The sequence below is a fragment of the Scyliorhinus canicula genome, chromosome 18 (genome assembly GCF_902713615.1).
Source record: "Scyliorhinus canicula chromosome 18, sScyCan1.1, whole genome shotgun sequence".
NCBI classification, from domain to species: Eukaryota; Metazoa; Chordata; class Chondrichthyes; order Carcharhiniformes; family Scyliorhinidae; genus Scyliorhinus; species Scyliorhinus canicula.
Window position 1 is genome coordinate 85,205,145 of NC_052163.1, and position 23,639 is coordinate 85,228,783.

Consider the following 23,639-nt stretch of genomic DNA (forward strand, 5'->3'; position numbering starts at 1 on the left):
TGTTTGTATGTTTTACTCTTAAATGGTTTCCACAGGCATCTTTCCAATTAGTGATTGACCTATGGTTAGTTACATTGGTCAATTTCTTCTCTTTATTTATTGACTTAGTCTGTAGGAACAATCCCAGAATGCAGTAAGCTATTAAAAATGTGGTCCAGAGTGTAACGGGGAGCTGCTGAGAGTCATCCCCTGGCCAATCTTCCTCCTATCACTGATCTCTCACTCACTCACCTCGGTCCTTTGATGATCCCAGGCCTCTTCCTGGGTGTATTAGCAGTGGCTTTCATCTCCTGCTGATGCTTCTAGTCTCTGGCTGAGTTGCACTTGGTGGGCTTTCCCTAAAAGGAGCTGGCATGGGGGTCTTGTCCAATGTGTCTCTAAAACAACATGATCACCATTGTTAATACCATTAGTTTTATTATCTTCATGACAGATGAGCATCATCTTCAACGGTGAAGACCGACTTAAAGTTCTCATTAATATTTTTGCCACACTCTTATATGAAAATTGTAACTTTGAAATGATTTATTTAAATTTCCAAAGTTACCCGGAAAATGGAATTGTGCAGCTGCGTTGCAAAGACATCCGGCCACGGGCAAGGGTGGTCTTGCAGTGGCACCAAATTCATGTTGGACATGTGGTGATGGTGAATTACAACCCAGATGAACCTAAAGAGCGAGGATACTGGTATGATGCAGAAATTCTACGAAAGAGAGAGACCAGGACAATCAAAGAGATCTATGCAAAAATTCTTCTGGGGTAAGGAATCTTAATAGTTTGTTGGACGTGTTGGGCTTGTGTCTTGTTTCAGGAGTACTCGCTGTACTAAGCTGTTCAAGGATATATCTGAACGGGCACAGGGCATTCTGAAGGGGGAGGGTGATGAGGCAGAGGTCAAGGCAGAGTACAATGACATAGGTAGAAAGAGAGATTAGGTCTTGCATCAAGAATTCAGGAAGTTAGGTGGTAGACTTAAAAGCAGAACCTCTCGGCTTGTAATCTCTGAATTACTCCCAGTCACACGCAGCGAATGCACAGGAGAATAGTGCAGATGATTGCATGGCTTAAGAGTTGGCCCAAGAGGGAGGGTTGCAGATTCCTGGACCACTGGGACCGTTTCTGGGGAAGGTGGGACCTGTACAATTGGAACAATCTACATCTGAACCAGAGCGGTACTAACATCCTTGCCGATGGGTTTGCTAGTACTACTGGGAGGAATTTAAACTAATTTGGCAGGGGGAGGAGATGCAGACTGTTAGCAGAATAGAGACACCGCAAAACACAGAAAAGCAATCAAGTCAGAGGAAATACGGCGGTAGTAAGGTTCAAGTCAGGAAAAACAGCGGTAGTAAGTTTCAAGGGAGTAAGACGAGGCTGGATGAGCGTATTGCAGGTAAAATGGATAAGTTAAGGCTGAGGATTGACATGTGGAATTGTGATATAGTAGCCATCACGGAGGTGTGGTTGAGGGAGGGGCAGATTGGCAGCTCAACATCCCGGGATATAAAATCTTCAGGCGAGACAGAGGAAGAGGATAAAAGAGGAGGAGGCATTGCATTATGAGTTGAGGAGTCCGTTATTGTGGTTGGAGAGCTGAAACGTTGGAGGGATGTCAAATGAAGCTTTGTGGGTAGAGCTTAGGAACAGCCACATTGCTAGATATTTATTATAGACCCCCAGATAGTCAGCGGGAAATTGACCGAATATGTGCATTATTCACAGAGGTATGTAAAAATAATAATAGGGTAATTAGGTGATTTCAACTTCCCAACATTAATTGGGATAGTCATTGTATTAATGGCTTAGATGGAGTGGAGTTCTGAAGAACATTTTAGTTCCATATGTACAGGGTCCAACAAAGGACAGTGCAGTGTTGTGCCTACTTCTGGGGAATGAAGCCGGACAAGTGGTTGCTGGACCTAATTCTGGGGAATGAAGCTGGATAGTGGTTATTGTGTTGGCGGGGAAGCATTTTGGTGATAGCGACCACAACTTGGTACAATTTCAATTTGTTTTGTTTTTTTGAAATTTTTTTTTTAATAAACAATTTTATTGAGGTAGTTTTTGGCTTTATAAACAGTTACCATAGGACATAGGAGCGGAAGTAAGGCCATTCGGCCCATCGAGTCCACTCCACCACATCATCACAAGACATCAGAAAGGAAGCAAAAAAGGCAAAAATGTGCAAACATCCACATACTTTCAATACTTCCACCGTAACATATTGCACAAGCCCGCTCCCCTCCCACCAGTACTACCCGCCATATTTTCCCTCCTACTGTACTCTTTCCCCCCCCCCCTGCTGACGCTCACTCTCCCGCAAAGAAGTCAATAAATGGTTGCCACCTCCGGGTGAACAGATCCCCTCAAGGCGAACTTAATTTTTTCCATCCCCAGGAAACTCGACATGTCCGCAAGCCACCACTCAGTCTTCGGGGGCTTCGAGTCCCTCCATGCCAATAACGGCGTCGTCGGGCTATCAGGGAAGCAAAGGCCAACACATCGGCCTCTTTCTCCCCCTGGACGCCCGGGTCTTCCGAAACCCCAAAAATTGCCACCCCTGGACTCATCATCACCCTTGTTTTTAGCACCTGGGACATGACCCCCGCAAATCCCTCCCAGTACCCCCTCAGCTCAGGGCATGCCCAGAACATGTGAACATGGTTCGCTGGTCCTCCCGCGCACCTAGCGCATTTGTCCTCTATCCCGAAAAATTTGCTCATCCGAGCCACCGTCATATGGGCCCGGTGAACGACCTTAAATTGGATCAGCCCGAGCCTAGCACATGTCGCGGTCGAGTTTACCCTACTCAGGGCCTCTGCCCACAGCCCATCCTCCATTTCCCCGCCTATCTCCTTCTCCCATTTAAGTTTCAGTTCCTCTGTCTGGGACCCTTCCTCCCTCATGAGCACCTTATAAATACCCGAGACTCTACCCTCCCCTTCGTCCCTCCCAGAGACTATTCTGTCTAGGATCCCCATTGGCGGGAGGCGCGGGAAAGATGGGACCTGTCTACGAACAAAGTCCCGCAACTGTAGGTATCTAAAATCATTTCCCCTTACCAACCCAAATTTCTCCTCCAAGCTCCTCAAACTCGCGAAGCTCCCTTCCAGGAACATATCACCCACCCTTCCCGCCCCTGCTCGCCGCCATACTCGGAACCCCCCATCCATACTGCCGGGGGCAAACCGATGGTTGTCGCAGATTGGCGCCCAGACAGACGCCCCCATCTCCCCCACATGCCTCCTCCACTGGCCCCATATCCGCAGGGTCGCCACCACTAGCGGGCTGGTGGTGTACTTGGCCGGCGGCAGCGGTAGAGGAGCCGTGACCAGGGCTTCCAAACTGGAGCCCCTGCACGAAGCCGCCTCCACCCGCTCCCAAATAGACCCCGTACCCACCATCCACTTCCTTATCATAGCGATGTTGGCCTCCCAGTAATAATTGACCAGACTCGGCAAAGCCAGCCCTCCCTCGCTGCGGTTCCTCTCCAACATCGCCTTCTTCACCCGCGGAGACTTTCCCGCCCAGACATAGCTCATGATCAGCCTGTTAACTCTTTTGAAGAAGGACTGTGGGATAAAGATCGGGAGGCACTGAAAAATAAACAAAAATCGAGGGAGGATTGTCATCTTTACAGTCTGCACCCTCCCTGCCAGCGACAGCGGGAGTGCATCCCATCTCCAAAACACTCCCTTCATTTGCTCCACCACCCTGGCCAAATTTAACTTATGCAGCCTGCCCCAGTCTCGTGCCACCTGGATTCCCAAATACCGGAAATTTTCCTCAACCAGCCTAAACGGGAGCCCTCTCAATCTGTTCTCCTGGCCCCTTGCCTGGACCACAAACATTTCACTCTTGACAGTATTTAATTTGTATCCTGAGAACTGGCCGAACTCCCTCAGCATTCCCAGTATAGTTCCCATCCGGGCCACTGGGTCCGACACGTACAGGAGCAGGTCGTCTGCATAAAGAGAAACCCTGTGTTCAACCCCGCCCCTCACCATCCCCTTCCAACCCTCTGCGGCTCTCAGCGCAATCGCTAGCGGCTCTATGGCCAGCGCAAACAGCAGCGGGGAGAGCGGGCAGCCCTGCCTGGTCCCTCGGTACAACCTAAAGTACTCCGACACTTCTCTGTTGGTCCTGACGCTGGCCCTCGGGGCCTGATATAATAATTTGATCCAATCCCTCCCCGAACCCAAACCGTCCGAGCACCTCCCATAGATAGTCCCACTCCACCCGGTCAAAGGCCTTCTCGGCGTCCATTGCCACCACTACCTCCACCTCTCTACCCGCCAGGGGCATCATTATCACATTGAGCAATCTCCTCAGATTGGCCGCCAGCTGCCTACCTTTCACGAACCCCGTTTGATCCTCCCCAATCACCTCCGGTACACAGTCCTCCATTCTACCCGCCAGTACCTTTGCCAGGAGCTTGGCGTCTACATTAATCAGGGAGATTGGCCTGTAGGACCCGCACACCTCCGGGTCTTTACCCCGCTTCAATATCAGAGATATGGTGGCTTGTGACATTGTCGGCGGCAGGGTCCCTCTGTCCCTTGCCTCATTGAAAACCCTCGCCAAGACCGGGCCCACCAGCTCAGAGAACTTCCTATAAACTCTACTGGGTATCCATCCGGCCCCGGGGACTTCCCCGACTGCATGGCCTTTAGGCCCCCCAATACCTCCTCTACTCTAATCGGGGCCCCCAGCTCTTCCACTCGCCCCCCCCCCCCCCCCCCCCCCCCCCCCCCCCCCCCCAACTGTTGGGAATGTTAACCCGTCCAGAAACCTTTTCATCCCCTCCGGTTCTTCCGGCGGCTCCGAAGTATACAGCTTACGATAGAAGTCCCGGAATACCCTATTCAATTCTGCCGGATCCTCCACTTTGCGCCTCCCCTCGTCCCTCACTCTACCTATTTCCCTGGCCGCCTCCCTCCTCCTGAGTTGCTGCGCTAACAGTCTGCTAGCCTTTTCCCCATACTCGTACACCACTCCCCTCGCCTTCCTAAGCTGTTCCACGGCCCTGCTCGTGGATAGTGCCCCCAGTTCCGCCTGTAGCCTCTGCCTCTCCCTGAGTAAAACCTCCCCCGGGGACTCCGCGTGCTCTTCATCTATCCGACCCATTTCCCTGACCAATCTATCCATCTCTGCCTTGGCTCTGTGGGCCCCAATTGAAATCAGCTCCCCCCGCACTACTGCCTTTAGCGCCTCCCACACGGTCGCCGCTGAGACCTCCCCAGTGTCATTCACCTGCAGGTAATTTTTTATACATTTACCGAAGCCTCTTGCAGATCCCCTCCTCCGACAGCAGTCCCACATCTAGCCTCCATTGCGGGCGTTGATAACTCGCTCCCCCGAACTGCAGGTCCACCCAATGCGGGGCATGGTCTGAAATGGTAATTGCTGAGTATTCCGTGTTCTTTACCTCCCCATACAGTCCCTGCTTATTACAAAGAAATCTATCCTGGAATATACTTTATGGACGTGCGAGTAAAACGAGTAGCCCCTTCCTGTTGGCTGTCCCTCTCTCCAGGGGTCCACTGCCCCCATTTGCTCCATAAACCCTTTCAGCTCCCTTGCCATTGCTGAGAGTCTACCCGTTCTGGGACGCGACCGATCCAAAGTCGGGTCAAGGACCATGTTAAAGTCCCCTCCCATTATTAGCCTGCGAGAATCCAAGTCCGGGATCTTCCCCAGCACTCTTTTAATGAAGTCCACATCATCCCAGTTCGGGGCATATATATTCACCAGCACCACTCTTCTCCCCTCCAGTCTGCCCCGTACCATCAGGTATCTGCCCCCCCTGTCTGCGGATATGCCCTCTGCCTCAAATTGCACGCGCTTGTTGATCATGATTGCCACCCCTCTGGACTTCGAGTCCAAGTCCGAGTGGAAGACCTGGCTAATCCAGCCCTTCCTTAGCCTGTCTGGTCTGACACTTTCAGATGTGTCTCCTGCAACATAATTATGTCCGCCCTCAGGGCCCGCAAGTGCGCGAACACCCGCGCCCTCTTAACCGGCCCATTCAGTCCCTTGACGTTCCAGGTGATCAGCCTGGTCGGGGGGCACATGTTTTTTTGAAATTTTTATTGAAAAATTTTGAATTTATACAACAATAACGCACCATAGTAAAATACCAAAAATAACAATAAAATTAGCAATCATAAACATTCGCCCCACCTCCATGAACAACACAGCATTTTAACAACAACGCAACATTAACACAATATAAAGTTACAGAATAGAAACTACACTAAGGAACACCCCCCCCCCCCCCCCCCCCCCCCCCCCCCCCCGGGTTGCTGCTGCTATTGACCAAGATACCTATCTTTGAGCCAGGAAGTCCAGAAAAGGCTGCCATCGTTTATGGAACCCTTGTATTGATCCTCTCAGGGCAAATTTGACCCTTTCCAATTTTATAAATCCCGCCATATCACTGATCCAGGTCTCCACACTTGGGGGGCCTCGCATCCTTCCACTGTAGCAGGATCCTTCGTCGGGCTACTACTAGGGACGCAAAGGCCAGGACACCGGCCTCTTTCGCCTCCTGCACTCCCGGCTCTACCGCAACTCCAAAAATCGCGAGAGCCCACCCTGGTTTGACCCTAGATCTAACCACCCTCGACACTGTCCCCGCCTCCCCCTTCCAGAATTCTTCCAGTGCTGGGCATGCATATGGGCGTGGTTCGCTGGACTCCCCGAACATCTGGTGCACCTGTCCTCACCCCCAAAGAACCTACTCATCCTAGTCCCGGACATGTGGGCCCGGTGCAGCACCTTAAATTGGATGAGACTAAGCCTCGCACATGAGGAGGAAGAATTGACTCTCTCCAAGGCATCCGCCCAAGTCCCGTCCTCTATCTGCTCCCCGAGTTCCTCCTCCCATTTAGCCTTCAGCTCCTCCACTGACGACTCCTCCAACTCCTGCATTACCTTATAGATGTCAGACACCTTCCCCTCTCCGACCCACACCCCCGAAAGCACTCTGTCCATCGTCCCCCGCGAGGGCAGCAGAGGGAATCCCTCTACCTGTCGCCTAGCAAACGCCTTTACCTGCAAGTATCTGAACATGTTCCCTTGGGAAGCCCAAATTTATCTTCCAGTTTCCCCAGGCCCGCAAACCTCCCGCCAATAAACAGGTCCTTCAATTTACTGATGCCTGCCCTTTGCCACCCCCTAAATCCCCCATCCCTGTTCCCCGGGACGAACTGATGGTTGCCACCCAGTGGAGCCTCCATCGAGCCCCCTGTTTCCCCCCGATGCCGTCTCCACTGTCCCCAGATTCTTAGGGTCGCCGCCACCACCGGGCTCGTGGTAAACCTCTTAGGGGAGAGCGGCAACGGCGCCGTTACCATGGCACCCAGGCTCGTACCTCTACATGACGCCATCTCCATTCTTTTCCACGCCGCCCCTCCCCCCCTCCATCACCCATTTACGCACCATTGACACATTGGCCGCCCAATAGTACCCCAGAAGGTTGGGCAGCGCCAGCCCGCCTCTATCCCTCCCTCGCTCCAGGAACACCCTCTTCACTCTCGGAGTCCCATGTGCCCACACAAAGCTCAAAATACTGCTAGTCACTCTCCTAAAGAAGGCCCTGGTGATAAAGATGGGCAGGCACTGAAAGAGGAACAAGAACCTTGGAAGCACCGTCATTTTGACGGACTGTACCCTCCCCGCCAACGATAATGGCAGCATGTCCCACCTCTTGAACTCCTCCTCCATCTGATCTACAAGTCTGGTGAAATTATGTTTGTGAAGAGTCCCCCAGTCCCTGGCCACCTGCACCCCCAGGTACCTAAAGCTCTCCCCTGCCCGCCTAAGCGGGAGCCTACCAATTCCTTCCTCCTGGTCTCCAGGGTGCACCACAAACACCTCACTCTTGCCTAAATTTAATTTATAACCTGAAAAGGTCCCAAACTCAGCTGGCAGCTCCATCACCCCCGGCATCCCTCCCACCGGGTCCGCCACATACAGTAACAGGTCATCGGCATACAACGACACCCTATGTTCCTCCCCACCTCGCACCAAGCCTCTCCACCTCTCTGAATCCCTCAACGCCATCGCCAGCAGCTCGATTGCCAGTGCAAACAACAAGGGGGACAGGGGGCAACCCTGCCTGGTCCCTCGGTAAAGCCGGAAGTACTCCGACCTCCTCCTATTTGTGGCCACGCACGCCATCGGGGCCTCATATAGCAGCCTTACCCATCTAATGAACCCTTCACCAAATCCAAACCTCCCCAACACCTCCCATAGGTACCCCCACTCTACTCTATCGAAGGCCTTCTCCGCATCCAGCGCCACCACTATCTCTGCCTCCCCCTCAATCGCCGGCATCATGATGACATTCAACAATCTCCGCACATTCGTGTTCAGCTGCCTTCCCTTCACAAAACCTGTCTGGTCCTCGTGCACAACCCCTGGCACACAGTCCTCTATCCTGGTGGCCAGGATTTTTGCCAGCACCTTAGCATCCACGTTGAGGAGAGATATGGACCTGTATGAACCACACTGCTGGGGGTCCTTGTCCCTCTTTAAAATTAATGAGATCAGCGCCCGCGACATCGTCGGGGGCAAAGTCCCCCCTTCCCACGCTTCATTGAGTGTCCGCACCAGCAAGGGGCCCACTAGGTCCACACTTTTTATAAAATTCCACTGGGAACCCATCTGGCCCCGGTGCCTTCCCTGACTGCATCTGCCCGATCCCCTTAACTAGCTCCTCCAGCTCAATCGGCGCACCCAACCCCTCCACCTTCTCCTCCTGCACCTTCGGGAAAGAAAGCCCGTCGAGGAACCTCTCCATTCCCCTCCTCTTCCCCCGTTGGCTCCGACCGGTACAGTACCCCGTAAAAGTCCTTGAAGACCTCATTCACCTCTACCCCCTTCCGCACCACATTCCCACTCTTGTCTCTCACTCCAGCAATTTCCTTAGCCGCATCCCGCTTGCGGAGCTGATGAGCCAGCATCCTACTCGCCTTTTCAGCATGTTCGTACACTGCCCCTTGTGCCTTCCTCCACTGTGCCTCCGCCTTTCTAGTGGTCAGCAAATCGAATTTGGCCTGCAGGCTGCGCCTCTCCCCCAACAGTTTCTCCTCTGGTGCCTCTGCATACCTCCTATCTACCTCCAGCATCTTTCCCACCAGTCTATCCCTCTCGCTCCTCTCCCTGTGTGCCCGGATGGATATCAGCTCCCCACGAATCACTGCCTTCAGGGCTTCCCAGACCATCCCCACCTGAACCTCCCCTGTATCATTCACCTCGAGGTACCCCTCAATACTTACCCGGACCCTCCTACACACCACCTCCGCCAACAACCCCACATCCAACCGCCACAACGGGCGTTGGTCCCGCACCTCCCCCATCTCCAACTCTATCCAATGCGGAGCGTGGTTGGAGATTGCAATGGCCGAATACTCGGCCTCCTCCACTCTCGGAATCAGTCCGCTACTCACCACGAAGAAGTCTATCCGAGAGTAGACCCTATGTACGTGGGAGAAGAAAGAGTACTCGCGTGCCCTCGGCCTCACAAACCTCCATGGATCCACCCCACCCATCTGGTCCATAAACCCTCTCAGTACCTTGGCCGCCGCCGGCCTCCTACCCGTCCTAGAGCTGGACCGATCCAGTGAAGGATCCAACACCGTATTGAAGTCCCGTTCCCCCCCCCCATGATCAGACCTCCCGCCTCCAGATCCGAGACCCGTCCCAACATACGCCTCATAAAGCCCGCATCGTCCCAATTTGGGGCATACACACAAGCAAGTACCACCGTCTCTCCTTGTAGTCTGCCCCTAACCATAACATACCTACCTCCCTTATCCGCCACCACCTCCGATGCCTCAAACAACACATTTTCCCCACCAGAATCGCCACTCCCGGTTCTTCACATCCAACCCAGAGTGGAAAACCTGCCCCACCCATCCCTTTCTCAGGCGTACCTGGTCCGCCACCTTCAGGTGGGTCTCCTGAAGCATTGCCACATCTGCCTTTAGCCCCTTCAGAAGAGCAAGTACCCTCGACCGCTTCACCGGCCCATTCAACCCTCTCGCATTCCAGGTGACCAACCGGATCAGCACCCCCTGCCCGACCCAGTCCCCACAGCGACAACACCTCACCTCTGTCCCACCAGCTCCTTCTTCCTGACCCTACCAGCAGCAACCCGGTATTCCCCTTCCCCCCCCCAGGCTAGGAACCCTCCCAGCCGCGAACCGTCCTCCATTGTACTTCCGTGGGTCAGCTAACTTCTGCTGACCCCGGAAACTCCCGCCAATAACCCAACCCCTCCCAAAGTGGGATCATCCCCCAATCTATCCGTCCTCCAGGCACCGCTCCAGCGCGGGGAAGAACCAGTTAACGCCCCGCCTCCCCTCGTCATCGTCTCTGCCCCGCAGCGCGGGAAAGCAGAGGAAAGCCCGCACTTTCGCACTGCTCCACCACACCCTTCTGACGCAGCTCCCAAATACCAGCCCCACTCCATACCCCCAACCCGACATAGAATACAACAAACCCCCCTAACCCTCCCCGCAAGATACAAAACTCAAACGATACCCCACAGCTAAAGAAAACATAACAGAACAACACCCCCATAAATAACCATATCAAAATTGCAAAAGTACAAAAAAAACAAAAAAAGAAGAACACAGCAACAGCAGAAACCAGCAATAAAGCATTACAACTGACCCCGCAACCCCCACCCCCTAGTTCAAGTCCAGTTTCTCCGTCCGCACGAAGGCCCACGCCTCCTCCGGGGAATCGAAATAGTAATGCCGGTCCAAATAAGTTACCCACAGGCGCGCGGGCTGCAACATTCCGAACTTTATCTTTTTCCTGTAAAGCACCTCTTTCATCCGATTAAATCTGGACCGCCGCTTAGCCACCCCCGCACTCCAATCCTGGTAAATCCGTACTACCCCATTCTCCCAATTGCTGCTCTTCACCTTCTTGGCCCAGCGCAGCACACACTCCCGATCACTGAACCGGTGGAACCTCACCTGCACCGCACGCTCCTTAGGCCTCCTGGCCAGTACTCTGTGTGCTCCCTCCAGCTCCAAGGGCAGATGGAAAGACCCGGCCCCCACTAGCGAGTTCAGCATTGTAGCCACGTAGGTTGTCAGGTTTGGCCCCTCCGCAAGGCCCAAGATCCGCAGGTTTTTCCGCCTCATGCGGTGATCAAGCTCCTCGAAGCGTTCCTGCCACTTGTGGAGTGCCTCGTGCCCCTCCACCTTACTCACGAGGACCACGGCCTCCTCCTCTCGTTCAGTGACCTGCGTCTGTAACTCCTTGATAGCAGCACCCTGGGTCGTCTGAATCTCCAACAGCCTTCTGTTTGTTTCCTGCAGAGAGCTCAGTACCTCAGCCTTGAAGTCTGTAAAGCAGCGCAGGAGAGCAGCTTGTTGCTCCTGGGCCCACTGCTTCCACTCCTCTGGAGCTCCGCCGGCCGCCATCTTGGATTCCTTCCCCCGTTTTTTCTGGGGAGCTGCTGCCGTTTTTTTCCCTTTCCACTCCGAGTTCGACTCATGGACTGCGGGGAAAGTCGATCAGCACACCTTCTCCCACCGGGAGACATCGAAAAATTTCCGTTTTGGGCTCTAAAAAGAGCCGAAAAGTCCGTTTAAAACGGGAGCTCCCAAATGTGTGGCTTCTTATGTCATCGCCGCCACCGGAAGTCACAATTTGAATTTGTTATCGACAAGTTGCAAAAAAGGTTTTGGACTGAGGGAGAGCGGATTTTAGTTCAAAAAGGAAATGGCCCAACATTTCCCTCTAGGGTAATAGGAAGGAGTAACAAGCCCGGAGAATCATGGATGACCAGAGACATCAGGATACGATGGGCGGCACAGTGGTTAGCACTACTGCATCACAGCTCCAGGGTCCCAGTTTCAATTCCGTCCTCGGGTATCTCTGTGGAGTTTGCACTTTCTCCCTGTGTCTGCATGGGTTTCCACCGGGTGTTCCGGTTTCCTCCCACAGTCAAAAGATGTGCAGGATAGGTAGATTGACCACGCTAAATTGCCACTTCGGATCCAAACGGTTAGGTCGGGTTAAGCGGGCTTAAGTAGGGTGCTCTTTCCAAGGTCCGGTGCAGACTTGATTGATCGAATGGCCTCCTTCTACATTGTAAATTCTATGAAAAGAGGCTTTTTGCAAGAAAAAGGGGAGCAAATCAACTGAGGCATTAGTGGAGTACAGAAAGTACAGGATGGAGCTTAAGGAAGTAATTAGGAGAGCAAAGAGGGGATATGAGAAAGCTCTGGCTGGTCAAAGTAGGGAAAATCCCAAGCTATTCTATAAGTATATCAATGGAGAGAGGATACCTAGCGAAGGATTTGGGCCCATTAGGGACCTGTGAGTGGAACCAGACGACATTGGTCAGGTGTTGAACAAATTCTTCATATCTGTCTTCATCCGAGAGAATGAGGAGGTAGATATAGAACTCTGGGTGAGAGACTGAGAGGTTCTTGTGCAAATTGTCCTAGGGAGGGACAAGGTTTTTGAGGTGTAGACAGATCTCCAGGTCCGGATGAATTGTGCCCCAGGATGCTGGGGGAAGCAAGGGAAGGGATTGCAGGGACTCGGACCCCAATTTTTAATTCCTGTCTGGCCTCGGGAAGGTGCCAGAGGACTGGAGAAGTACAAATGTTTCCCACTGTTTGAGAAAGGTTGTAGAGATAAGCCAGGGAACTACAGACCGGTGCGTCCCACGCGATGGTAGGGAAACTATTGGAGAACATTCTGAAGGAGAGAATCTCTTCACTTGGAGAAGCAAGGTTTGATCGGGAATAATCAGCATGGCTTTGTCATGCCGAACAAATTTGATTGAATTTTCTGAGCATGTGACCAGGTGTGTAGATGAGGGTACTGCAGTAGATGTAGCATACATGGATTTCAGCAAAGCCTTTGACAAGGTCCCCACATGGGAGACTTCCAAAGAAGGCAAATGCACATGGGGTTCAGGGTGACTTGAAAAGGTGGAAACTGGCTTAGCTGTAGGAGACAGTGATGGCTTGTTTAATGACTGGAAACCAGTGTCCTGTGGCATACCACAGGGATCTCTGCTGGGTCCCCTATTGTTTGTCATTTTATATAAACGACATAGATGACTATGTGGGGGTAGGATCATTAAGTTTGCGGATGACACAAAGATTAGCTGGGTGCTTACAGCGAGGTTGAGTGTCTTGGGTCACGGGAAGATATAGACGGGATGGTCAAATGGGCAGAAAAGTGGCAGATGGAATTTAACCATGAAAAGCGTGATGGGATACACTTTGGAAGGAATAATGTGACTAAGAAGTATTCAATGAATGGCCTGACACTGGGAAGTTCTGAGGAACAAAGGGATTTTTGGCGCATTTGTCCATGGACCTAAATTATTATTTTTTTAAAACACCTACCCTTCTGTTTTCAGAGTACCCAATTATTTTTTTCTAATTAAGGGGCAATTTAGTGTGGTCAATCTACCTAACCTGCACATCTTTGGACTGTGGGGGTGAAACCACACAGACAGGGGGCCGGGATCGAACCTGGGTCTTAAGCGCCATAGGCAGCAGTGCTAACAAGGGCAGGTTAATAGGGTGGTGAAAAAGGCATATGGGACACTTGCCGTTATCAATCGAGGCATAAATTACAGAAGCAGGGAGGTCATGTTGGAGTTGTGTAGGACTTTGGTGAGGTCATAGCTGGAGTACTGTGCAATTCTGGTCGCCACAGAAGGGTGTGATTGCACTGAAGGGGGTGCAGAGGTGATTCACCAGGATGTTGCCTGGGATGGACTATTTGAGTTATGAAGAGAGGTTGGATAGGCTTGGGTTGTTTTCACTGGAGGAGACAAAATTGAAGGGCAACCTGATCGAGGTATACAAGATTATGAGGGGAATGGACAGGGTGGATAGGGGGCAGTTGTTCCCCTCAGTTCAAGGGTCAGTCATGAGGGGACACAAGTTGAAGGTGTGGGGCAGGAGGTTTCAGAGGGATGTGAGGAAAAACCTTTTTACGCAGAGGGTGGTGACAGTCTGGAATACACTGCCTGGGAGGGTGGTAAAGGCAGGTTGACTCGGATCCTTTAAAAAGTACCTGGATGAGAACTTAGCAAGTCATAATGTTAAAGGCTATGGGCCAAGTGTTGGCACATGGGATTAAGTAGGCAAGTCAGATGTTTTTCATGTGTTGGTGCAGACTCAATGGGCCTCTTCTGCACTAATATTCTGTGAACAGTTGTGAATTACTTTGACTTTTCAAATGGAGCGGGTTGTCCAGCTCAGTGGTCAGATTTGGATATACTTTCCTCTTTGTTTTTAAAATAAAATATGTTGGGATTTATTAAATAAACTTGCTGTGTGCAAGACTGAAGCCACCGTCTTTGGCTACTGCAGCAATTTCCATGCCCGTGAGCACATTCATTCAACATTCAGTGGAATAATCACTTGTGAAAGCTTTAAAAATCACACTTGTACATTTGACGAAGCAAAGAAAATAATACTTAATGAGGCGGCCAATGACTTAAATGCTCTGCATGAAAGAATTGGGAAGCTGATTAAAGATATATGCTATTGCACTGCTCAATCACAATGTCATCTATGTTGGTGTGTTTTATGAGCTTTAAATACAGCAATGCATTCCGCTAGAGGGTGCATGCATGCAAATTTAACTGGTTAGAACATAGAACAGTACAGCACAGAACAGGCCCTTCGGCCCTCAATGTTGTGCCGAGCCATGATCACCCTACTCAAACCCACGTATCCACCCTATACCCGTAACCCAACAACCCCCCCTAACCTTACTTTTATTAGGACACTACGGGCAATTTAGCATGTCCAATCCACCTAACCCGCACATCTTTGGACTGTGGGAGGAAACCGGAGCACCCGGAGGAAACCCACGCACACAGGGGGAGGACGTGCAGACTCCACACAGACAGTGACCCAGCCGGGAATCGAACCTGGGACCCTGGAGCTGTGAAGCATTTATGCTAACCACTATGCTACCCTGCTGCCCCATTAGATCTTGCCCAAATGACCACCGTCTGATGTGCCATGAGGAATTTCATTGGATATTATTTAGTGTTAACTAAAAACATTAAAATACTCTTAATTTACTATAGCCGTGACACTACAACAAAGCAAAATGTTTTCTGCAATGTTTCACATCCCCACCTGCGTAACCCATTCATGTATGCTAGAAACCAGCTGATAGCAAATGACGACCAGACTTGGTCTTTGCTTGCTAATTTTTGTAAATCATTTAATTTTTGTCAGGGACGCTGGTGATTCTTTGAATGATTGCAGAATTTCATTGGTGGATGAAGTCTACAAGATTGAGGAGCCGGGAAGCGTTGGAATGAATGGATCTGAAAGTCCTTTAAAAAGTAAGCTGCTTAAGGATTGGTGGTATGTCATGTGCAAATTGCTTGTCTCCTTGAACTTAATAGGATGGGTGTTCTTGTTTATCTTAGTTTTGGCATGGCACTACATGTTCTGCAGGTTATAGTTTACGATTTGGTGAGAAGATATTTGTTGGTTCAATAAATAAGAAATTGCATTTAATAGCATGAGTTTGCACATTCTCATCGTATCTGCGTTTTTGCCCCCCCCCCCTCCACACAACCCAAAGATATGCAGGGTAGGTGGATTGGCCACGTTAAATTGCCCTTAATTGGGGGAAAAAAATAAGGTGCTCTAAATTATTTTTTTTTTAAACAAGTAGACGTAGCTTATTTCCTGTTTGTAAAAGGCATCTTTCTGCGTATCATCCACATACATCTGCATTTTACTTTTTAAAATGCGTGTTCAGGTATGGATGTCTCTGTTCTGCCGCTTATTTTTTTAAAAGTATTTTTATTCCAGTTCATAACATTTTACAACAACAAAAAACTCAACATATTAAACCCTCCACACAAAAAGATCCCCCTCCCCCACCACCACCAATAGTTGACGATAACTAGCTCTCCAAAATGCAAAATGAACAAACCCCAACTCTTGTGGAATCCATCATTCCATGCGGCAAATTTCACCACCTCCAGCGATAAAACCTCCACCAGGCACAGGATGGAGAAGCTGACCACCCGAACAGAACCCACTCGTGAGCAATCAGCGACGCGAAAGTTAAAACATCTGCCCCCGCATCCATTTGCAACTCTGGCTGGTCCGACATCCTGAATATGGCCCCCAGGGGGCAAACTCCATGTCTACATCTAAAACTGCTGTCATGGTACTAGGAAAATTACCTCCCAAAACCCCTCCAGCTTCGGGCAAGACCAGAACATATGTGTATGGTTAGCAGGCCCATGGTTACCTCCCCCCACACACACCGCTCACAGGTGTTCTCTACCCCATTAAACAGCCGGTTCATCCTTGACTTTGTCAGATGTGCCCTGTGCACCACGTTCAGCTGCATTGGCCCTAGCCTCGCACATGAGGTTGAGGCAGTCACCCTCCGCAGCACCTCACACCATACTCCCTCCTCTAATGCCACCCCCAACTCCTTTTCCCACTTGGCTGTGATCCCCTCCATGGAAACAACCTCCTTCTCCAGAATCCTCCCATAAACCGCTGAGACGACTCCAACCTCACCACTGACAGCAGCTCCTCCAACACCAAGGAGGCAGGCGCTATCGGAAAGGTCGGAAAGACCTTTCGCAAAGTTCCGCACCTGCATGCACTGAAAGCTGTCCTCCTGTGCCAGTCCAAACTTCTCGATCAACTCCCAAGTTCACAAACTGTCCTTCCAGAAACAGATCATTCATCTCCTTGGCCCTTCTCTTATCCCACCCCCGTAACCTTGCATCCATCCCCATAGGCTTGAATCCATGATTCCCCCTGATCGATATCACACTCTACCCTGCTCCTAACTGCTGGAATTGTCTTGAAATCCTGAGCATGGCCACCACCACAAGACTTCCCGAATACGTCCCTGGGGCCAACAGGTGTCGTTGCTAGCACCCGCATCTTCCCCCTTCACATGCTTGCTTCTATTCTTACCCACAAAGCTTCCCCCTCCCTAAGCCAATCCCGTAACTTCTCCGCATTCGTTGCCCAGTAATAAAAGATCGGCTCCGAAATGTATAATGATAAATCATTCGTGTCCCCCACTATCCCCTTCCACAACTTTGAACTCTTAAGCACAATGATCAAGGGCTCTTGCCAATGTAAATTGAAGGGGGGACCTCCAACAACTCAATCAGATAGCTCCACTCCACCCGATCAAACGCCTTCTCCGCATCTAATGCCACCTCCAACTCCCTTTCTACCGATGGAGAAAGCACCACATTCAGCAGCCGCCGCACATTCAACGACAGCTGTCTGCACTTGTGAACCCCATTTGATCCTCCCCAATCATCCAATGTAGGCACACTTCCAATTTTAATGCCAGCACCGTTGCCAATATCTTGCATCTACATTCAGCAGAGATAAACCTGTATGACCCCCACTCCATCGGGTCCATATCCTTTTTTAGCAGCAGCGAGATGAAGGTCTGTCCCATTGTTTTTGGCAAAACGTGCCTGACCATCGAATCTGTGAACATTTTCAGCAACAATGGTGCCAGCTTATCCTTAAATTTCTTATAGAATTCCACCAGGAAACCATCCGGCCCCGCTGCCTTTCCTGCTTGCATCCTCCCAATCACCACCTTCACCTCTACCCCCACCACTCCTCCAGGCCCACCCTCTCCACTTCACCCATGTTTCAGCACTCTTAACCACCCCCCCCCCCCCCCCCTCCACCACCAAAAAAAACTCCCTCCTGTTCAGCTCGTCTGCTGGTGGTTCCAACTTATACAGGTCTCTGTAAAACTCCTCAAACACCTTATTAATCTGCCACCACCAGTTCGCCCAAACTATCTCCCTCGCCGCAGTTTGCCTACGGAGCTGAGCGGCCAACATACAGCTGGCCTTCCCTCCAGAATCATAGTCGGCCCCTTGGCCTTTTTCAGCTACGCACCGCTTTCCCTGTGGACAACAGATCAAACCTCGCCTGCAACTCTTTCCTCTTCACCAAAGGTCCCACACCGGAGACTTCCCGTCTACTTCCAGAATCTTTATCAATCGTTGGTGTTCCTCCCTTGCACCTTTATCCATGTTAGCCTGAAATGAAATAACCTCACCCCTCACTCCTGAACCTCCAAAACCTCTGAGTCCATCGCCATTTAGTTAAACCTCATGCAATCCTTGATCATCATCCCCATTCTGGTTTAGCTCACTGGGCTAAATCGTTGGTTTTTAAAGCAGGCCAGGAGCACGGTTCGATTCCCGTACCAGCCTCCCCGGACAGGCGCCGGAATGTGGCGACTAGGGGCTTTTCACAGTAACTTCATTGAAGCCAATAAGCGATTTTCATTTCATTTCTAACACACAAACTCTGGTCTGCCAACAATCCCACATCCAGCCTCCACCCCAGCTTCTGGGGTAACCCCTTCTACAGGTCCACGTCTATCCAATGTGGAGCATGGTCTGAAATCACAATTGCCAAATTCTCTGCCATCTGAACTCTAGCTAACAGTGCCTTTCCCACAAACCTTGAGAACACATGCACCGGTGGGGGAAAATAACCAAATACTCCCAATTCCTCGGCCCTCTCCAACTCGTATAGAGGGAGGTTTTTTTCCCTCACCCATCAATTAGGTGAACATGTCCGCAAAGTACTCGGTCGGCCTCCGTCCTCCACCCCTTCAGGTAAGCCCGTGATCCTCAAGTTCTGTCTCCACAACCTGTTCTCCAGGGCCTCCAATTTGGCTCCAAGCCCTTTATTGCTCTCCACCATCCTTCACAGCTCCTCCTCATCGAGGTGAGCTAGTTGCTCTGCTGCGACAGTGCCTCTTCCACAGCCTTCATCTTCTCTCCTTGTTCCCGCACCTCCATCAAAGTTTTTGTCAAAACCCCCTTTATTGGAGTAAGCGTCTCCTCCACCGTCCTTGAGCGGGGTCATCATCATCTCTCTCCGATGCACCTCTAGATGTTTAGCAAACAGTCGTTCAAACTCCCCTGATACACCTCAGTCAGAGTTTCAATCGTAATGGGAGCAGCCCCACCCGACGAACCAGCACCTGCCATCTTCCCTCCTGCTGGACTGACAGTAGCACTCGCTGGCGAACTTTCGCTCGCCCCTTGCTCCCTGACCTTTCATCTGGAATGTTGACATTCCACCGATTCCTTAACTTCCACCAGATCTTCCAAAAAGTACCCCTGAGACTGTGCAGAAAGGCTGAAAAATCGAAGACTAGCGGGAGTTACCCAACGTGTGACCTCTACCAACATGTTGCTACTGGAAGTCTCCTGTTCTGGCACTTATACTGTGAAACCGCTGATAGCTTGACTATGAATGGTAGGTTCACTAACCTGGACCAGTTGAATTTTCATTATTTAAAAAAAAAAACAATTTAGGGTGGCCCATCCACTTGCCCTGCATATTTTTGGGCTGTGGGGGGTGAGATCCATGCAAGCACGGGGAGAAGTGCAAACTCCACATGGACAGTGACTTGGGACCTGGGATCGAACTCAGGTCCTCAGCGCTGCGATGCAGCAGTGCTAACCACTGCACCACAGTTGAATTTTCATGAGAATCTTCTCTTCTGTAAGGTGCTGACCCCCCAAACTATCATTTTTATTGAATTCCTTTTCGTATTTTTCTGCAGTGTGACTTGCATTTGTGCCATCTGAATTCCTCGTCCTGTACCATGCCTGCTACCCCACCCCACCTCATTTAATTGGAATAGCTGATGGATGGACTCAATCCTGAGCATGTGAATTGGTCTTTTGCTTAAAGTTATAACTTGTATGTTATGCGCAGTTTACTTTTACTTAGTGACTATTAGCTGGCATTCTGTACTGAGACCAAATCCTCTTATTGCAAACAACCATGTAATAGAGTAGCTTTCTGAACTGAGCTGAACCATTGTGGTAGGATACTGGTTTGTCTACTGCTGTGTAATGAGTTGCCTGTCTCGATGTAAAATTGCAAAATGCAGGCTAGCTGCTTTACAGGGAAGTAAAGTCTGAACTTGAATCATGTTATAGTTGGGGATGCACCAGAAGGTCGAGGAGGGAAAAATTAAGGCACTGTTGCATTTTGCTGACTTGTTTATCCCCCTAGTAATTTTAAAGTGGCATTGAATCTCAATACTGTATATTAGATTTTTTGTGTTTATTTTTCGTCTCTAGGGCAGAATGGACCTGAATGCAAGCATTGCAAAGATAACCCTAACAAGGACTGCAAACAGTGTGCCTGTCACATATGTGGTGGGAAAGGTGACCCAGGGAAGCAACTGCTTTGTGATGAGTGTGATATGGCCTATCATACCTACTGCCTTAACCCTCCTCTCACTAGCATACCAGAAGTCGAAGACTGGTACGTTGACCTCCACTTTAATGCTATGTTTCTACTGGGGAATTAACAGAACCTTTAAAAAAAAAAAGTTCAAATGTTTATTTATTTATTAATTTAAAGTACCCAAATTTTTTTCTAATTAAGGAGCAATTAACATGCCCAATCCACCTAACCTGCACATCTTTAGGTTGTGGGGTGAGATCCATGCAGACACTGGGAGAATGTGCAAACTCCACAGTGACCTGAGGCCAGGAACGAACTTGGGTCCTTGCGCCGTGATGCAGCAGTGCTAATCACTGCACCACCATGCTGTCCAATTCAGGAGTTTATTAATGCGTTGAATAGGGTTTAACAATCCTAACGTCGTTAGTTCCTCATGTGGCCCACAACTCCGAATATGCGGGAGATCATTGTTGATGATTATTGCTGATGATTTGCTTCCTTAACTTTGATATTTCCAATCCTGTAGGTTGTGTACTCCTGATTATGCCTGGATGTGATTAAAAAATATTTTTTTTTTTTTAAATAATTTTTTTTTCAAATTTTCAATAACAAAATACAAAAAGAAAAGAGGAAACCAAACCCCCCCCCCCATATATACAAAATAAATTAATTAACACCCGTCATCAACACGCTGCTGTTGGCCTTTTTCTACCGCTCTGCCAGGAAATCTAGGAATGGTTGCCACCTCCTGAAAAACTCCTGCACCGATCCCCTTAGGGCAAATTTCACCTTCTCCAATTTCAATGAACCCCGCCATAGCATTGATCCAGGCCTCCACGCCCGGGGGCCGCGTATCCTTCCACTGAAGAAGAATCCTCCGCCGGGCTACCAGGGACGCAAAGGCCAGAATACCGGCCTCTTTCGCCTCCTGCACTTCCGGCTCCCCTGCGAGCCTCCAGCCCGGTTTGACCCTGGATCCTACCACCCTCGACACAGTCCTTGCTACGCCCTTCCAAAATTCCTCCAGTGCTGAGCATGCCCAGAACATGTGGGCATGGTTTGCTGGGCTCCCTGAGCACCTAACACACCTGTCCTCACTCGCAAAAAACCGGCTCATCCTTGTCCCGGTCATGTGAGTCCTATGCAGCACCTTAAATTGTATGAGGCTGAGCCTCGCGCAAGAAGAGGAGTTCACCCTCCCCAGGGCGTCCGCCCACGTCCCCTCCTCGATCTCCTCCCCCAGCTCCTCCTCCCATTTACCCGTTAGCTCCTCCACCGAGGCCTCGTCCTCCTCCTGCATCACTTGGTACGTTGCCGAGATCCTCCCCTCTCCAACCCACACCTCCGAGAGCACCCTGTCCTGGACCCGCGCGGCGGCAGCAGTGGGAACTCCGCTACCTGCCACCTGACAAAAGCCCATATCTGAATGCGTTCCCCGGGGGGAGCCCGAGCTTCTCCTCCAACTCACCCAGGCTCGCGAACTTCCCGTCCACAAACAGGTCCCCCATCTTCCTAATACCTGCCCTGTGTCAATTCTCCCCGGGACAAACCGGTGGTTCCCCCATATCGGGGACCTCACCGAAGCCCCTACCTCCCCCCTGTGCCACCTCCATTGCCCCCAAATCTTGAGGGTAGCCGCCACCACCAGGCTCGTGGTATACCTCGTTGGAGGGAGCGGCAGCAGCGCCGTCACCAGCGCCTCCAGGCTCGTGCCCACACAGGACGCGGCTTCCATCCTCTTCATGCTGCCCCTTCCCCCTCCATCACCCACTTGCGCACCATCGCTGCATTCGCAGCCAAGTAATACCCACAGAGGTTGGGCAGCGCCAGCCCCCCCCCCATCCCTGCCCCGCTCCAGCAACACCCTTCTCACCCTCGAGGTCCCCTGTGCCCAGACAAACCCTGTAATGCTCCTATTAACCCGCCTGAAGAAGGCCTTCGGGATAAGGATGGGGAGGCACTGGAACAGGAACAGAAATCTTGGGAGCACCGTCATCTTGACTGACTGCATCCTACCAGCCAAAGACAGCGCAGCATGTCCCACCTCTTAAACTCCTCCTCCATTTGCTCCACCAGCCTCGTGAGGTTAAACTTGTGCAAGGCCCCCCAGCTCCTGGCCACCTGGACCCCTAAGTACCTAAAGCACCTCCGCCCTTTTTAATGGGAGCTTACCAATCCCCCCCCTCCTGGTCCCCTGGGTGAACAACGAACAGCTCGCTCTTCCCCATGTTGAGCTTGTACCCTGAGAAATCCCCAAACTCCCTGAGAATCCTCATTACCTCCGGCATTCCCCCCACCATACAACAACAGGTCATCCGCATAGAGCGACACTCGGTGTTCCTCCCCACCTTGCACCAGCCCCCTCCAGTTCCTCGACTCCCTCAACGCCATGGCCAGGGGTTCAATTGCTAGCACAAAAAGCAGGGGGGACAGGGGACACCCCTGCCTCGTCCCTCGGTATAGCTGAAAATACTCCGACCTCCTCCTATTCGTGGCCTCATATAGCAGCTTCACCCACCTGACAAACCCCTCCCCGAACCTTTTCAGCACTTCCCACAAGTACCCCCACTCTACCCTATCGAAGGCCTTCTCCGCGTCCATCACCACCAGTATCTCTGCCTCCCCTTCCACCGCCGGCATCATTATAACATTCAATAGCCTCCGTATGTTAGTATTCAACCGCCTCCCTTTCACGAACCCCGTTTGATCCTCGCGAATAACCTGCGGCACACTGTCCTCTACCCTCGTGGCTAAAATCTTCGCCAACAACTTGGCGTCTACATTTAAGAGCGAGATCGGCCTATATGACCCACACTGCAGAGGATCCTTGTCCCGCTTAAGGATCAAGGAAATCAGCGCCCGAGACATCGTCAGAGGCAAAGCCCCTCCTTCCCTTGCCTCGTCGAAGGTCCTAACCAACAGAGGGCCCAGCAGGCCTGCATACGTCTTATCGAATTCGACCGGGAACCCATCCGACCCCAGCGCCTTCCTCGACTGCATACTCCTCCAGCCCAACCGGCGCCCCCAGTCCCTCCACCTGTCCCTCCTCCACCCTCTGGAATCTCAGCCGGCCCATAAAACGCACCCCCCCCCCCCCCCCCCCTTCCAGTGGGGTTCGGACCGATACAGTTCCTCATAGAAGTCCCTGAATACCCCATTGATGCCTACCCCACTTCGCACCACGTTCCCTCCCCTATCCTTAATTCCACCGATCTCCCTAGACGCATCTCGCTTCCGACGCTGTTGCGCCAACATCCGGCTCGCCTTTTCCCATATTCATACACCGCGCCTTCCTCCACTGAACTTCCGCCTTCCTGGTGGTCAATAGGTCGAATTCGGCCTGGAGACTACGCCGCTCCCTAAGCAATTCCTCCTCCG

At 51.2% G+C, this 23,639-nt stretch overlaps 1 protein-coding gene across 1 annotated transcript in view; it reads left to right on the forward strand.

Moving 5' to 3' along the window:
* uhrf1 (ubiquitin-like with PHD and ring finger domains 1) overlaps positions 1–23,639 on the forward strand; it is a 74,336-nt gene that overhangs the window by 18,837 nt on the left and 31,860 nt on the right. Inside the window, exons 4-6 of the mRNA XM_038776827.1 lie at positions 544–759; positions 15,255–15,364; positions 20,153–20,339. Coding sequence (XP_038632755.1) covers positions 544–759; positions 15,255–15,364; positions 20,153–20,339 — 513 coding nt within the window. The remainder of the gene's footprint in view (positions 1–543; positions 760–15,254; positions 15,365–20,152; positions 20,340–23,639) is intronic.